The following is an 18,119-nucleotide window of genomic DNA, read 5'->3' as shown; positions in this document are numbered from 1 at the left end:
TAAGTCACACAAAATGTGACATTTGAAACATTATAGTGCCTAACAACAATAGATTTTCTTTCTGAGCAGTGCATATGGGAGTATGGGTTACGTGGCTAATGTTCAGAACTTCTGAACGTGCTAGGTTAATAGATGTCAAAATTAAGCCACTATCGTCAAAAACGCTATTATTTTTGTTTACCAATATCCTCAAACTCAAATGAACGTGTCCATATACGTATATGTATAGATTTTCCAATTATGATTTCAAATGATATTATGTTTAAACAAGTTGGGGAAGGTTTTGATAGTCAGCTTAAATAAATTGCATAAAATGACTGAGAACAAGAACTACCATAATATATAAAGAGTAACAACAAATAATTTGAGTTTTCATCTAACATTTCCATGATTAAATTGCTGTCAATCGATATTACTAAGTAAGCCGCCAAGGTAATGATGTAGACTTAAACTGTGAATGGCACAATTTTACAAACCAGCAAATTGGTGAAAAAAACGACACTTCAAATAAAACCTCAAAAATGTAACTAAAAATCGAAACCAGATATAAAGCTGCTTATAACGAAGTGACACTGCTTTAAGATGTATGAAACACTGATAGTGAAAAATCGTGATTGATAGATGCCGGAGTTGAATGATGAAGGTGTACATATATGTACCTTGTTTTTGATGAAGCTTTAGTAGGACACGAATGGCTTGAGTCGTCCTGATCCGGTAGATTTCCACAAAACGGTCAACCCAACAAAAACACGGCAGTAAATCTGAAATTTTTAACGAAAGCACAAATTGGCCATTGGCGATGAACTTTAAGTTTGAATCACTCGAAGTCGAAATTAACATACCTGTGATCATGCATCACAGAATTTAATCGAGTAAAGTGTATAGTCAAATATAAAGTATAGAATAACTGAATATAAGGTGTAATAAGGTGTAATAAAATTGAAATACAATTGGGCTGTAAGGAAGATCCAAGGAGTGCCCTCTAAATGTGCCCGTGGAAATGTAAACAGTATCTACCACGCCCTTGACTGCAAACTAGGTTGATATGTTTCCATGCGCCACAATGCCATAAGAGAGACTGCTGCTTTCTTCCTCCGAGAAGCAAAGTGTAAAGACGTACATATATTATATATAAGGAAGAACGAGCACTCCTGATAGTCAAAACAATTTTGCAATTTATCCAATGCGAAAATACGCGTTAGCAGTTGAATGAAAAAAGTTTGGGCGAGCGATTTAGTGAGCGCGTGTCATTCCGCCAAATGTTTATTCGACCTCCATCGCTCTGTAAATAAATGCGAATGCTCATAGATGTTATAGTTAAAGCGCACGTGATTAGCATTCACGTGATCGTTCAGAACTGATTACAGGCGCGCAACAGATCACTTAATTGACGATGTCAATTCATCTCAGCTCGGCGCGGCACAGTAGCGCATTTCGCTGTGAGAAGCCTCATTGAGTGCGCGGCGCGGCACAGTAACGCATCGCGCTACAAAAACGCACCTACTTGCGCGTTTTAGAGGATTCAATTACGCCAGGCTATGTTCATGAACATAATAGCCTGGGGTGATCCCAAGCAAAAGGCCAGGTGAGCCAATCCTGAATCCAAACGCCAAATTAAAGTTTCTATTATATAAAATTTAATATCGCGTCGATTACTTATTTGACGGATGTTACTCGTCTAAATTTCTTCGAAGTAGCGCGCGCCACTTTCTTCTCGACGGCAAGTGCTACGAAGTAGCGCGCGCCGGGCCAAATCATTAAAAATGGTAAATTATTTATTTTTACATATAATTTTGTATCCTTTTTATGATGTTGCCGGCGCGCGCTCGATCCGCGCGCTTAATAAAACGCGTGTCTGCAGTCAATTCTGTATTTAATTTTGAATTAATTTGAATAGTTAAGGTGTTTTTAAAATAATTATCGATTTGAAAATGAATTTTGTAAAATAGAACAGCTAAGCTTTGTATTAGCCAATTCATTTATTATTAGAAACTAAAATTAATAAATATTTTAAATTCACATTTTATAGTTAAAGTAATATGGTATTTTTTATTATAGCCTTTGGTCTATTCAATTTCTTGAAATTGTTATTTTCTTAATAATGCAAAATATTATTGCTAAATTTATTATTTCTTTTATTTGATGCTTTAAATATTTTATGTTCAATTATTTGTCATTATACCTGGAGTTTACTTTTCAGTGCAGTGTTTAGTTTTCATTATTGGCTTTGTAATACAAATTTCCATCGATGATTTACATGTACAACACTTCAATACCAATTAATCATTTGTTATCAAACCCTAGATATTTCGTTGCAAGAGTGAACATATTTACTATTCACAATTCATGATCAATGATGAAATGTTTTTTGTATTGCGATTTATTTTTGCTGTTCAAAACGGTCTTTAATGGTCCATGACGGCATTTATGATATAACTGACACATGTCAGGTTTGTTGTAAATAAAACTTTGTTTTACTTATTCTCCCAGTGCATATATCTTGAACAGCCGGAAACAACTTATTCTTTAATAGCACTATACTACTGATATAATAGTTGGTGTACTTGATAGGTTCTGTAGATGGATTATTGAAACACAAAAATTCATCATCTTCCTTTTTTAAAAGTGCTCACAATGTGAGTAGAAGTTTGGCGTACTTTAATTTGTGAGCTTGTGCACTAAATTTTTGTTGAACTAGTTTATAGTAATAACGCTAATCAACGTCTCTAAATCTAATATTTTTGATCCTGCAGCCACCAATTTCCATCCTGAGTGATAATGGTTTTTCTGCAAAACTGGGAGATGATGATGATAGGTTGTGTCAGTTATTGTCAGTGGTCTCTAGTGATTCTTCAATTGTGTCACTCAATAGTTCATTATTATGACATAAGTCTATTCTTGATTTTACGGATTTTTTATCTTGTCTGCCGCAGAGACAGACCCTGACAACTTCAATAGCAGAACGACTCGTAATTGGAACGTAATTGTGCCTAAGCTTGGTATACGTGACTACTGTCTAAGTGTGGCCTGCCTGAAGTCTAGGATGAAGCAATCACTGCTCGTCAACCAGCATAACCATGCTGATCTTGATTGGACAAACAAAGATTTCGAATGCTCTAATCTAAATTTTGACATTAAGTCTACCCTAGGGTCCACACATCCAAAATGATTATCTTGAAATTGAAAATTAGCTGGGTGTGCATTTTCCTTTGTCTTACTAACGTGTGTGAGCGCAGTGTAGTGAGAAAGTGTTTTTAACAGTTTTATTATTAGACTTAGGATTATGATTTTTAATATATTACATTGATATAAGATTTATTTTTGATAGGTACTTAATAAAGTTGATGAATTTCCCTCCCTATTAAAATTTTAAACCCATTTAGTGAAAATTGATAAACGAAGATCTAGATATTGATACATATTATAACCAACATTGCTTATATTCTGCCTTGTAAACAAAGAGCAAATCTTCTTAATGCCTTCTTCCTGTCCTAAAACTAAAACTTCATCCTATTAAAGTAAAGGCCAGTTGTTACCACAAGCTATTATACCGTCCCTCTCAAAAACATGCCTCAGCCTCCATCAAAAACAATTTTAGTTTTCAGTCCTTCTAGTTTCCAAAAATCTACCGAGCTAGTGTTCTGGTGTGCACAAAAGCCCCTAAGCCTGTGCATTCCTTGCCCCGCTAGCTGCCAGTCCTTGACAAACTTCCAATAGCAAAGATCAACTAGTCATTTACAAATTGAGCACTATACAATTTTAATTGTTTTAAATATTTGACTTTGTAAAATGAGCTAAAACATTGATTTATTAGTTTCATTGATTTATTAGTTTCATTGAGAATATTTTCTACAACAAATCAAGTTCTTCAACTCAAGTTTTGTAAATAAGCACAATTCGAATTAGTATGAATATTAGAGTACAATCCGATCTTTACTTAGCTTGTAGTTGGGTAGACTTGGAAAGATTAGCTATTGGCATGCTTTAGCAAATCAAATCAAATCAAATAATAATGATACAAACATCTACAAAAATTTAAACAGAATAGGAGAAATATAATCAAAGAAAATGTCAATTGTATTGATTCCGAAACTTAATTGGTCTCGTTAAACTCTGATATCTGGATATTATCCGGTTGGAAGAGACAACTCTAGCTTACCAAGCAGTTATAGTAGTCTGGGCTTTCAAACCAAAATTCAGTTGTCTCCTGGCACTTCAGTTTGAACAATATTAGAATTTGTTTTGCCACAACCTGGTTTCTACCCATTATTTAGACTATCCATTTCTAATTTAGTATCCTTAGTTACCAGTTCTACTTTTGCATGATTTAACCTTTAAAAGTTTTACATCTTGTCAAGATATAGTTAAAAACACTTATGTTTAAAACTGATATATGATAAATGAAAAACTCAAATTAGGCATGGTTCATGATGAGCAAAGTTATCTTTGGTACAAATTTAACCAAAACGTGATGACATCGAAATCTTAAAGGATGAGGGGACCTTAGAAAAAGTTTTTTTCTCGTGCAAATCCTTTTATTACATTAATCGTATAAACCACTTTAGTGAAATCCGCAAAGTTGTATTTCATTCGCGCGCCGAGATATCCAGCCAAAACAATTTGAACCTGTGACGTCAATTATGTGAGTTGCTCTGATCCGCGCATATAGAAATACAGGTAAAATGAGCGTGCGGGCCGACTAAATTACTAATTAAGAATAAATTAACAATTTACGATACTAACGAGCCTATAACCAATGGAGAGGAGACTTTTTATGACCGGTTGAAAAAAGAATTATCACCCTACGATAACCATGAGCCGAGATACACCTGGAATAAGATTGAAGTCACACAGAAAGGCATGTAAATTATGTATATTTATAGCTCCCAACGTAACACCTAGCAACTCCCTGTTTCGTACCACAGTTGATATATCAACATGTCATATCAACACAACACGGTCCTAATAAAAATGGATCGGGTAGGCATGAAATGCATGTCTTCATTCCAGTTGGACAAGCACCAAGCACCAAGCTTTTAAGTTCTAACTCACTATGTGACACTACTTATAACGTAAGCAAGATTTGCAACTATTACACCAAGCAATATTATACCAAGCATAGCAGACGAACACATCCACATTCGTTACGCTTTACACTCAAGTCACAGCAAACTAAAACGGTAAATTATAAATGAGTGTACAACTAAAGGCCGGTACACGCGCAGTGTCAAACCGCACGTGCGTACTCAGATAGGACTAGAGGCGCCAAGGGCCAGCTAGTAAAATGTCTTCTACTACATCATACATTCTTTTTAATTGTGTCCATATCGGGTTTCAAACAAGTCAAAACAAAATAGCAGTTTGTGGTTTAGTTAGCGGTTGCTACTTATCTTAGCTATTTATAAATAGAAATACCTACTACAACTACAAGAAAGCCTTTCTGAGTTACATTTAACTATTATTATTAAAGAGAATTATTCGTAACTTAGACTAATTCAGTGCAACCAAAGATACCGCTCTCGCAAACGCCAAATAAAAGGTAACACGACGTAATTAAAACAGAACAGAACAAAATGTTGACACGAGCAAAGGGTGCGCGCGCACGTTGGTCTTAAAACATAAGTGACGTCACAGCCCAAAATTGCTATCAGCCAATAGGAGCGCGGCGTGATATTGCACGAATTATCGATTTCACAGTCCGGCGTATTTTTTGATTCTACACACTTTCACAGGACTTAAACGCGAATATTTGGAAGTAAATTCTAAGGTCCCCTCATCCTTTAATACTTCCATATAACAAGCATGGGACCTACTTATGCGGAATCTGGACCAAATTGTCACTGGATCAGCACCCCGCTTTATAAATTAAAATATAAATTATTTGGCTATTTCATTGGAGATTGGGCAAGCTCATTTCTTATGATACCGCTTGGGACCCACTGCATAATGATCTCACATCCAATTTTGCAATTCTATGGCAGATTTTATATTATGAAATTATTATATGTTCAAGTGATTACAGACTGGCCGTATTTTTATTACAGCTGCCTTGAGATCTGATCTGGGGTACTAATAAAACATTATTTTACAGTAGAAATGTCATAATAGAACCTCAGATCACATGGTAGATTTGTAGTGTTCAAGATCTGACCAATGGAACTCATATGTAGATATATATATTATCATACGCAGGTAACATGCCAAAACCTCTAGGTCAAATCTTTGACTAGGTAGTAGGCCAGGGCCCAGGGGATTTGATCTGGGGTACTTCAGTGAAAGATAATTCACATAATATTACAAAAATCAGCCTAGGGGGAGTTGCTTGGAATGGTTACACTTGTGTATTTTTTACACAATAGCTATGGGTCAAATATATTCAGATCTGTGGGTATAATAGCAAGTTTCAAATCTGATGTAATAGGTCGGATTTTCGATCTTGGGCCAAAATTCCCAGAGGCAACATGTAGGTGTGCTATTTTTTTTCAAATAGTGCAATTCCGCACCTGCCTAAACAATATCAAACTTTTTTATTATCTTTCACTACGATTCAAGATGTATAAATTACCCTCATGGAAGGTTTTAGAATACGATGGACAGGATGACTGGGGCTAGTTGAGCTGACGATGAGAATAATTTTACAACATATCAACACATTATGTGTGACTAAAGACTAAATGACTAAAGTGACTCAATTTCAATCTGTTGAGGGATTGTGATGCAGCATGACAAGTTATCCCAGTTATAAATTTGCCATGATTCACCCTGATGATTTTGTTTTTTAATAAAAATCATTAGTATTAAAAGTCATTGCATTATCAACTTGCTATCTGATAATAATTATAATAATGAATTTCGTATGTGTAATTCTACTTTCCGATGTTTTTGATGTTATGCCATAGAAAAAATGGATCTTATCTCATTGTACACAAATCTGATAGAACGAATAACGGCTGCAGCCGATGGTGTGTAAAAGTGCCGTATTAGGTCAATAGTGTGATTCCGCATCCAGCACGCTTTTATGTGGCCTCTGCTGAAATAGCTGGTCTCGAGATCAGATCTTTGGAACTATTTGGTTACTTACCTGCTCCTTTAGGGTTGTTCCTGTAGATCTGAGAGTCAAAACAAGTGGCTCAGTGTTATTCTTGTTCTCGATAAATCAAACTCGTAGCACAATTAAAAAAGACCTGAGAATGAGAATTGCAATGTTCTGGCATCCTAAAATTGTTAAACATATGGCAAATTGTTCTTCTTGCACAATGAAATGGTGCCTCTGGCTCTATCGCGGTTGCCTTTGCTATCCAGAGATAGTCTAAATAATAAATTGACAGTTTAAAAGTTTATCCTCTCTTATTTCATTTCCATTGGTTTCCTTTACCCTGTGTCGAGTAGAAGAATTTTATTGTCACTTATATCTTAGCTGCTCCTTTTTAATATTTTTGAAGATGGTACAATTAATGTGCTTCTCATTTAGTGATGAAGGAGCATGTCTCGAGTGTCACAAATATATCTTTTGAAAAAAGAAAAACAGTTTTGAAACAATTATCACCTTCCGTATTAACATAAATCTAATCACTAGATTATATGTATGACAAGCTAAAATGTGATGGAAGATAATGCACTTGATTTTGTTAATACTTGTAAATATTTCATGTGAGTAACTTTGATCTTATTGTGAGTTATTGAATTTTGATTTATTAAATCTAGCCGTTCATTTGCAAAATATGATAATAAAAGATTACTCTTCTGTTGCTAAGGGGTCGTCAAATTGCGGTCGAAACTGACTTTTCAATTTCTACCACATATTATACCAATTGGCACACATCCATAGTATGTAACTTTGTTGCTTATAATATGTCGAGGAGAACTTACATGAAAATGGGTCCCTTTGTTTAGAAAGATAATGTAATAATTAAGTGACTAATAATCGTGCGAATGTGTCATTCAGCCATTTGTATTGATAGCTATAGTTTGATAGTGAAAAAGATGAAAACACAGTCTCAACCACGTATTTTGACGGCCAGGCATGTGACTGTGAGATAAACAGTATTATATATATAATGTAATTGTATCCAAATAACAACCATTGGTTTCAGATTGTATATCAGATAGTTCTAAAGATAATTGGTATAAAAGCCTACTAAAAGATGACGCAGATGGCTGGATAGATCTCAGATACTTACCGAATTCTATTCGAAGTGATCCCCTCAGCACCATGGTGCATTCTTATGCGGTGAGTTGTTGATCTTACAAAATATCTGATTAGTCCTCAATCTGCATATTTCGTTGATATCGAACCTGTATGAATCAAGATCCCACGATTTCAATATTTAATTTTGACCTGATTTTAAGAATCCGTTGACAAGACGTGTATTTACAAGATACCTAATCGTTTTGCGAATGTTTCCGATATTCATGTACTAATTTCAGGAGAGGAGGCTAGACTTCGAATTCCCGTACTACGGGGAACTGTTGGGATCTTTTCTTGCCACGGGACAAGGTAAATGCAGGCTCTACTTTTTATATTATTTTTCATGTAATCTACACGAAAACTGAATTATTGGGCTTTTACAGATTATTTTATTGAGACCGATAATTGTTAGGACTCATTAAAAGCATTCCTCCACCTTAGTCATCTGTCTAAATTTACTGCATATCAAAGATACGACACTATAAAGTAGACTTGGACAATAAAATTTGTCAAAATATGGACCTCTTCGTTTATAGTTGATTAAATCACGATAGTAATACTATATAGTCTGAATCAAGGATAAGAATCGGATAGAAAAACAATAATTTTTCTGATGTAATCGAATGACGGTGAATGTACCTGGTGTAAATGATTTAACTGAGTCTCGAGCAATACCGCCATTATTAGATGTGTCAGTCTTAGTGACTGATATGCAGTCTAAAAGTTATCTGTCAATAAGCTGATTGTATGAAACATAACTGCCTTGTTATAATATGTGGACTAAAGAGTGCCTGTGTAATGAGGCTTTCAATTTTGTGCAAGCAAAACCTCGTTTTCTGATAGCGGAAGTTGCATGCCTATCTCTCAAGTCTAGATTTGTATATCCTTAGTGATGATTACCTGGTGGGGCAAGACCGTGAAGTCCAGTTTGATGAACGCCAAATAGTTTTAAAAGGTCGAAATTGTAACAATAGAAACTGTATCAAAGCGCCAATAATCGCTGTTCAACACATGTTCCGACTGAAGCCTGTCTAGTGGTCGAAATTATATATCCGCTTCAGAAGCCTTGCTCTCCCTCTCCCTCTCCCTCTCCCTCTACCTCTCCCTCTCCCTCTCCCTCTCCCTCTCCCTCTACCTCTCCCTCTCCCTCTCCCTCTCCCTCTCCCTCTCCCTCTCCCTCTCCCTCTCCCTCTCCCTCTCCCTCTCCCTCTCCCTCTCCCTCTCCCTCTCCCTCTCCCTCTCCCTCTCCCTCTCCCTCTCCCTCTCCCTCTCCCTCTCCCTCTCCCTCTCCCTCTCCCTCTCCCTCTCCCTCTCCCTCTCCCTCTCCCTCTCCCTCTCCCTCTCCCTCTCCCTCTCCCTCTCCCTCTCCCTCTCCCTCTCCCTCTCCCTCTCCCTCTCCCTCTCCCTCTCCCTCTCCCTCTCCCTCTCCCTCTCCCTCTCCCTCTCCCTCTCCCTCTCCCTCTCCCTCTCCCTCTCCCTCTCCCTCTCCCTCTCCCTCTCCCTCTCCCTCTCCCTCTCCCTCTCCCTCTCCCTCTCCCTCTCCCTCTCCCTCTCCCTCTCCCTCTCCCTCTCCCTCTCCCTCTCCCTCTCCCTCTCCCTCTCCCTCTCCCTCTCCCTCTCCCTCTCCCTCTCCCTCTCCCTCTCCCTCTCCTCTCCCTCTCCCTCTCCCTCTCCAAGTGTTTATTCTGACACATTTGCTGGATTTAAACTTCATGAAACATGTACTAACATCTCTTCTCAGTCAACCAAACTGCAATATGACATGTGTCAAAATCATCGGCGATTAATAGGAGACCCTAAATATCACACTAATAGTCGGGTCGACTATTGATAGTTGGATTAACAACATGTTACAATAACCAAAATAATATTGTCTCATAGAACCCCATAGAACCCCATAGAACATTCCGTACCTCGCAAACAAATTTAAAAGTTAAACTCAGATCTTTGAACGGGCTCTTAGTAGAATCAAAACCATTTTGGAGCCGATGTATTGCTTGAATTCATTAATTTATCAATTAATGGAAATTCATATAATACAAAGACTCAAAGAGCTACTAATATAAATCAACACAGAAACTTCAAAATTACCAAATTTTTATGTTTCAGGTTTCTTATATATGGGAAACAACTATGGACAAGCCTTGTACGAAACGAAGTTCATAGCCCCGCTCATGGCTGGGTTCAGTCCTACAGCACCTCCCAGAAAACCACAGGATGTCAGACATTTCTCCAATGGTGAGTGTGAGCTCTAGAGTGTGAACTCTAGATCATCTAAAATTGTTTAAATTTAGTTTGCTATTTGGAATGTAAATGCCCCTTCAGTCCATTAGTAAGTTAGTAGACTGCAAGTGTAGTTGATAATTAATTGTTATTATAGCAGTTAATCTGTATGTTAGTTGCAGCGTTCATTGAACTTATTTCAAAAACTTCAACTAGATAGCCAAGCTGTTTTGAAATTTAAACGCTAAATCAGTAAATCGTAATGGAAGTGATGTACCGAGATAATACCATACAAATTGTGTCATCTCACAAATGGCACCAACATACTGTAGCTAATATATTATATAGTGCATGAAGTTTACAGCCGGGAGTTATTTAAGGAAATTTGCCCGATTTGTTTGCAGACTCTATTCGGAGATAAGTTGATTACTTTATCGAGTCAATAATATGTTTGTCAAGTGTAAGTAACACCCGCGGTGACGGGTGATCAGCCTGTAAACAGTGTCTTAAAGTGCTCAATGACTTGTTGAGACATGAGAATTTCGGAGGGTAAAGCTATTTGGAGAATTAGTTATTGTGGGATGTAAGGTGTCGAAAGAAGGAATGAAACGTATTACTATAGTCAAGGTTAGAGTATAATATCTGGTATTACACATACATTCACGGCATGTTTATCGTTATTTTATCTTCTCTTTGTCTAGATTAGGTGTGTCTAGTCTTATCCACCTCCTCCCCTATACTAAACACTAACCCTTAATCCTTATCCCCTAATCCTCCTTATCCCCTAATCTTTCTCATCCCTTAATCCCTATAAGCTTACTAACTTTTATCCCTAACTTCTATCCCTAATCCTTCTCCATAGTAGCGACCTTCATTGGTGGCTTAGTAATGTAATGGTAAGCAAATGTTTTGTAGTATCTGTCCAGTGTCTAATCCCCAAACTAATGATGATAGTCTATCAGATCTGAACTTCCCAATCAGAACGCGTCCAGGTATAACAATTAACATGCCTGAGGTTTTATTCCCGATCCTTCTCCAGTGACAACTGTGCCGAAAGGACCGTGACCGTCACACCTCAAATATAGAAAGGAAACCGGCACCTCGGCCACTTACTTACCTTGGTCGCCATAATCACTAGCAATACTTACCAAATAACTTACCTCAGGCCTACTCCTTCCTAGCTCTCACTCATTTAACCTACCTTTTCCTGCCCATCGTGACATGCACTTCCCATAACTTACCGGCTTATCTTGACAACAGTAGACCCACTATTTGTCAAAGTTGCGCAGTACACAGTTAGTTCACACCCTGGCTGGAAATGCCAAGTAACGGACAGGATGAGCACACACGGATGACATGTCATAGTTTATGACTTCCCAGTAGTCATGATAGTCGGATGTTTATCTGTCAACTGGGCGGTAGTTGGCATCCAGCGCCACACTCTGTAATAGGCGGCAATATCCCCCTTTCATTAGGCAAATGCCGATATTGTCACTTTGTTTTTGGGGATGGATTTTATGTCATTTTGAACGGCACGTCGACTCTTGAAAACGTTTATTTGCCGTTTGTATCGGTCTGGAAAGTAATGGTGAAACTGGTAGGTAATTATCAATATTCTTGTCATTAGTGCAGAGTTGTTTCACTTTCAGCTTATTGCCATACGAGTTACAGCAAGAAGAAAATAGTCTGCCTTTTAATCAGCGTCACGCAAGTCTGGACGAAACCAAAACATCTTTAAACTTCACGTTTTTACGTGTTTTAATAAGATCTCCTCTCAAATGTACCTGATACCACTTGCCACAACTCGAGAGGAATGAGAATGCTATTTAACATCTCTCTGGTTAATAATGGTCGCACAACAACAATGAGATCTAATATTTACTTTAATCAACAGGACCTACTAATCCTTAACTGTTTTGTTTTCCTGAGGGAAGGCTCCGTCGATCTCAGACCGGCTTAGCCTCTATTCACACCAGTATGAAACTCATCGGTACGTTAGGAAAACTAACGCGAGTCGTGCTAGATACAAAGAGATTGAGTATTCATATGCGTCAATGAGTAATACTAAAGGAGCCTGGAGAACAATTTAACTCGTGTTTAAGAGCTCTGAAGTCTAGAGTTGAACCAGCTGACAGCAGCAACACAGAACATGGTCTGAACCACCAAGTGTCACAATCCAAGCCGGCACAGAGGTTTGTGCCGTGTTTTGTAGTACCAATCTCTCTCTCAATACAACCTTCTAAGATTATCCTACCTTTGATCTGCCGTCAGATTACACTGAAAGCGCAGATCAATACCTACTCCTGATTATGTCATCACCCATCCTTTTCTAGAAAAAAAGCCTCCAAATCTCCGAATTTAATGATCCTATATCTGCAGAGACTTCCAAAATTACTGAAAGATCGAAGCGTTAAACTTATATTCGATAAATAGTGTGTCTTTGTCATCGTACCCATTTAAACATACAGCTATTAACTGGTCCCTGAATCTAGCTGACTGTTACCACTTGTCACGCTGTTTATCTGACTCTGACAGGCGACTTCGGCCCTGCTGAGATGACCACCAGTTCTCTAGAGAGAGAGAGAGAGAGAGAGAGAGAGAGAGAGAGAGAGAGAGAGAGAGAGAGAGAGAGAGAGAGAGAGAGAGAGAGAGAGAGAGAGAGAGAGAGAGAGAGAGAGAGAGAGAGAGAGAGAGAGAGAGAGAGAGAGAGAGAGAGAGAGAGAGAGAGAGAGAGAGAGAGGAAGAGGGAGAATGTACTCTGCGTCAAGGTCCACACACACGCAACACAGAGGTTATATTTGATGTTACCGGTGGCGCGGTGTGTAACAACTGCTACTTTGTACTGCTCGGAGGGGGAGTCCTCGCTTTGACTCGTGTTCTTTCCAGTGAGCAGACTGGAATGTTCCTCCCGTGTATAAGAGGGTGCTCGTCACCGTGTCAGACCCCAGACCTGTGTTGTTGCACTTTGCCAACTGCCATTGTTAGAGCTGAGCTAATGAGCTTCATCTGGAGTCACGTGGTTACCACTCAGATCACTGGAGCACTTGGTGACTGGTAGCACACACTCCCACACAGCACATACACACAAGCAACACACAAGCAACACACAAGCAACACACAAGCAACACACAAACACACACAAATAAAACACACAAACAAGGAAAAACACATAGGTAACACGCACACACACGCAACATACACACACATACACATACACACACACACACACACACACACACACACACACACACACACACACACACACACACACACACACACACACACACACACACACACACACACACACACACACACACACACACACACACACACACACACACACACACACGATCATATCATAATCAGGGACACATTGACCTGGTCCCCAGATCAGGGAGTCTCCGGTTTACTTGTACGTACAGTTCCGGGCAAATTAGACGAAGTTAGCCAGGTCGTGGTCTGGAGTATCGGATAGGTTTCAGTTTTGTAGACTCAATCTGGGGCCCGACAGTCTACCCTAAACATCTTCACAGGGCAAGTTGTCGTTATATCGAGATTCTCCTGTCTTATATCAACAGATTACTGTACTCCCGTGCTTATGGGTCTCCCCTTGTTAATCTTCTAGCAATAATTCCTCTAATATGACATATTATTGACTCTACTGCATACTCTAATAGCTCATAATTACTCGTCGAAATAGCATGGCTATTGGATACCATAAACTTGTTAAACAAGCTAAACATGTTGCCTCTGTTACAGGGTGGTTTGGGTTTGGAGTCAGTGTTTGTTGATTTTCCGCACATCACACTGACCTCCCTCTCTCTCTCTCTCTCTCTCTCTCTCTCTCTCTCTCTCTCTCTCTCTCTCTCTCTCTCTCTCTCTCTCTCTCTCTCTCTCTCTCTCTCTCTCTCTCTCTCTCTCTCTCTCCCTCTCTTCCTCTCTCAATCTCTCTCCCTCTCCCTCTCTCTCTCCCTCTCCCTCTCTCTCTCAAAAACATGAGCCCCCCTCTCTCTATCCCCTATCTATCTCCCTGTACCTCTTTCTTTCCCCTCTCCCTCTCTCTCTCTCTCCCTCTCTCCCTCTCTCTCTCTCTCTCTCTCTCTCTCTCTCTCTCTCTCTCTCTCTCTCTCTCTCTCTCTCTCTCTCTCTCTCTCTCTCTCTCTCTCTCCCTCTCTCAATTTCTTTGCATTCATGTCTCTCCCTGTCCCCTCTCTCTCCCTCTCTCTCCCTCTCTCTCTCTCCCTCTCTCTCTCTCTCTCTCTCTCTCTCTCTCTCTCTCTCTCTCTCTCTCTCTCTCTCTCTCTCTCTCTCTCTCTCTCTCTCTCCCTCTCTCTCTCTCTCTCTCTCTCTCTCTCTCTCTCTCTCTCTCTCTCTCTCTCTCTCTCTCTCTCTCTCTCTCTCTTTCTCTCTCTCTCTCTCTCTCCCTCTCTCTCTCTCTCTCTTTCTCTCTCTCTCTCTCTCTCTTTCTCTCTCTCTCTCTCTCTCTCTCTCTCTCTCTCTCTCTCTCTCTCTCTCTCCCTCTCTTCCTCTCTCAATCTCTCTCCCTCTCCAAAACATACTGCCGACTTACAAGTTACAATAATTATTGGATAATATGGTTAATAAAATCATATACTGATGTCAAAGAGGTGTAGCAGCGGGGAGAACTTTAAACACATAAAATGGTTTAAAACGAAGTATAATTTAATGATGGTTTAACTTGTAATAACGGTTTAAAGTTCAGCTGAATCGTCCAACGCAGTATTTCTCTTATCACAGCCTGGGCTCAGGCCTCGTGCTAGGCTGCACAGAATGAATATAACGGCAATTACTGAACGAAGGAATTAGGGCATCAGAAACAAAATAAAACTGCACCACAGCATGATAGTTAAAACATAAGACTGAATATTACTGCTATGTAAAGTCACGACCCTATCAATCTATATAATAAACTAATAAAAGCAAATAAATGAGAAACATTTTGTAAGTGTAAGTAAGTGTAATAATATTTTACTGCCCATATTTGGGATAAGTAGTCTATTTCTCTTGGTATCCAGATATATTACCTCTTTTCACCGTACAATCTCTGCAGGTACAATTTATATAAATCAGTGGTCAGACATGTCGCTCGAATCTCAAAGAGATGGTAAGAATGTACTTTAAAATCGAAAGTTCTGATTGCGTAAAATGTTGACATAGGTATTGGCTGACCTATGGAATATATATTTGTCATCGTGTACAATACCTACTCAAATAACGATTTGAGATTTAAGTACTCTTACCATGATTACGGTTTTAGTTGTTAGATAATTGTTCTGGGTGGTCTAATTTGAAAATGCTGATGGTCATTGTTTCAGATGGTGTATTTACCTTCCAAGTGCAGCTCCACAGTAATGGCGTTATCAAGTTCCTATACAAGGAAGTAAGTCGGAATAATTCGTGTTTTAGCAAACAGTAATTGTGAATATTATGCTATTTTCACAGTCGTCTATCAGTAGATAGCTCCAGACGCTCAATCGCAGACTCGCAAATTTACACTAACCTACTAGTGGGTGGTTTAAATCTGTTGAAATCTTTAAAAACGTCCGTATTTTAAACACCTAACTCTCCACAGGTGCCGATCCCAATCGCAGATATCAACTCAACTGAACACGTAGCGATAGTGGGGATAGCTGACGCGTATCGCGGGGAGATATACACCGATCAGCTCATAACCTATAACGAGATACATCCTAAATATACCCTGATTCGCCCTGACACCACCGTCACCTTCACTCCTATCCCCAGTAAGTAACCGTCACCTTTACTCTTAGTAAGATTTGTCCTGCGGTGACGTTACCCCAAAAAAGTGATTTTAATGCACCGTCACATTTCACTCCTTGGTTCAAACAGGCTCAAATTGTACAAATTGTCCCGAAGCCCTGGAGTTTGTATCCTTTTTGACTTTCAGTTGTTCCCGGGGGGTCGGTTTGGCTTTTTGTCTGGTTTTTGGGAGAGGTTCTAGCTGGCATCTGTCTAGGGCGATAACGCAAAGGGTTTTGGTGCGATTTTCGGTGCCGTTTTGGACATGATTTGGGTCGTTTACCGAGGAAGGTCCGCTGACTTGGCCAGGAGTCAAATACAAGGGCCGCCTTAATCTCTCAGCAGAGCTGATGTGCCTTAAAACAAATTATAACATTACTGGTAACAAGCTCTTTTCCAGCCAACAAACTTTTGAGTCCTGCATATGCTAGACTAAACATTGATACGTCCTGTCACAAAGCGTGTCTATCTTTTGTTGACCAACTTGTGTGTTCGCTAATGAGATTTAGCTGTACGTCATATAGAGAATAAAAACTTTGTGCCTCAGGAACATTATATCGTGTTGACCAGTGTAGAACAAGGCATTATTTTCATGTGGCAATGTTACGTGATTCAGAGGTCCTTAATAGTCTAGCTTGAAATAATATATTCATACAAATTTAGATAATTCAGTGATGGGGCTACGTATTTAACCAACTGTTAAATCATGTCTAAATACGAGGTGGTGCATTATTAAATGGAAAATAAGCCTCACAACCAGAGCACTGGTGTGCAGATGAGCAGTGTTAATTTGCAGGAATCTAGTTCAGGGCTGTGTACCGGGTGCCCCTCCAACTCTCAATGTGCTCACATCCCGTGTATAATCACTTAGATACGATCAAAGATCACGGTAGTCTAGACTGATATAGTAATTGCTTTTGTTTGTGACCCTTATTAACAAAAGAAGGTCGTTATTAGCAGTCTGCTGATACAGTGTTGCTATATTGACAAATATATACAATGCACTGGAGTTAAAGTTGTAACAATGATCAAATAAAGAGTGTGACACTGTTGTTACAAGTGTCCCAATGAAAGTGTAACGCTTGTGTAACACGTGACATTTTTTCAGCGTGCGGTAGTCAGAAGTCGTGCAAGTCCTGTGTCGGTTACAATGCGAGATGTGTCTGGTGCTCATCACTCGACAGGTACGTTATTGTTATGTTTTGTTAACTTAATCCACGGTATCAAGTGAGGGTACTTACACCTCTCAGAACGGTGTGATCGTATCTAGATCACATCTTAAAATATCTTGCGAGACTGCTTGGTCCCTGGTGTCTTCATTAGGGCATGACTCATGAACGAAAAACCCTTTGGCATTGATCAGGCATTTTGTTGATAGAATCAAAAGATGTAGCTTCTTCATCTGATGTATCTACTTACAAATGCCAATCACAAAGATCATCACTGGATTAATCCACGCAGGACTGTCTACAATCCACTACAACACAAGGCACTTGGATACCTTCCCAATTATTAAACTAAACGTAAATTAAATTTCCGTAATCTTTAACTTATTAGTTCACTTAACGAGCCTTAGGATAGTTATTAGTTCACTTAAATCCCTTCTGTCCAGCCAGATGCAGTCCGCCCTGCGCGTCCGCGACCTTCCAAGGAGATATACATTAGTGATTAGATTATTATGTTTCAGATTTATCTTAGGTCAGTAGTCGGCCCTCACTAGCCATTGTTTCTTTGTGGTATATATCAAGTAAATTGACAATTACTTGGACATGCTAAATAGGTCAAGTATTTCCATTTATAGGGCACTGCTCAATAATTTGGAGGGAAGGAGAGATCTAGATAACTAACTACTTGCTCGGTATTATACGGAGTCTATTAATAATATACTGGTTTGCTAACATTATAATGTACCTCTGGTCGATTTGAA

At 39.0% G+C, this 18,119-nt stretch overlaps 1 protein-coding gene across 1 annotated transcript in view; it reads left to right on the top strand.

The window, feature by feature from the left end:
• The first annotated feature begins 354 nt into the window (after window positions 1–354).
• Window positions 355–18,119, top strand: part of LOC134816733 (plexin domain-containing protein 1-like) — a 30,784-nt gene continuing 13,019 nt past the window's right edge. The window contains exons 1-9 of the mRNA XM_063825717.1: window positions 355–369; window positions 7,577–7,650; window positions 8,094–8,230; window positions 8,428–8,497; window positions 10,298–10,426; window positions 15,483–15,536; window positions 15,748–15,812; window positions 16,005–16,176; window positions 17,301–17,376. Of these exons, the coding sequence (XP_063681787.1) occupies window positions 7,614–7,650; window positions 8,094–8,230; window positions 8,428–8,497; window positions 10,298–10,426; window positions 15,483–15,536; window positions 15,748–15,812; window positions 16,005–16,176; window positions 17,301–17,376 (740 nt within the window). The 5' untranslated portion in view covers window positions 355–369; window positions 7,577–7,613. The remainder of the gene's footprint in view (window positions 370–7,576; window positions 7,651–8,093; window positions 8,231–8,427; window positions 8,498–10,297; window positions 10,427–15,482; window positions 15,537–15,747; window positions 15,813–16,004; window positions 16,177–17,300; window positions 17,377–18,119) is intronic.

This window comes from Bolinopsis microptera, chromosome 1 (assembly GCF_026151205.1).
Source record: "Bolinopsis microptera isolate Bmic1 chromosome 1, MBARI_Bmic_1.0, whole genome shotgun sequence".
Classification (NCBI taxonomy): domain Eukaryota; kingdom Metazoa; phylum Ctenophora; class Tentaculata; order Lobata; family Bolinopsidae; genus Bolinopsis; species Bolinopsis microptera.
This window is presented reverse-complemented; position numbering and strand designations above follow the sequence as displayed.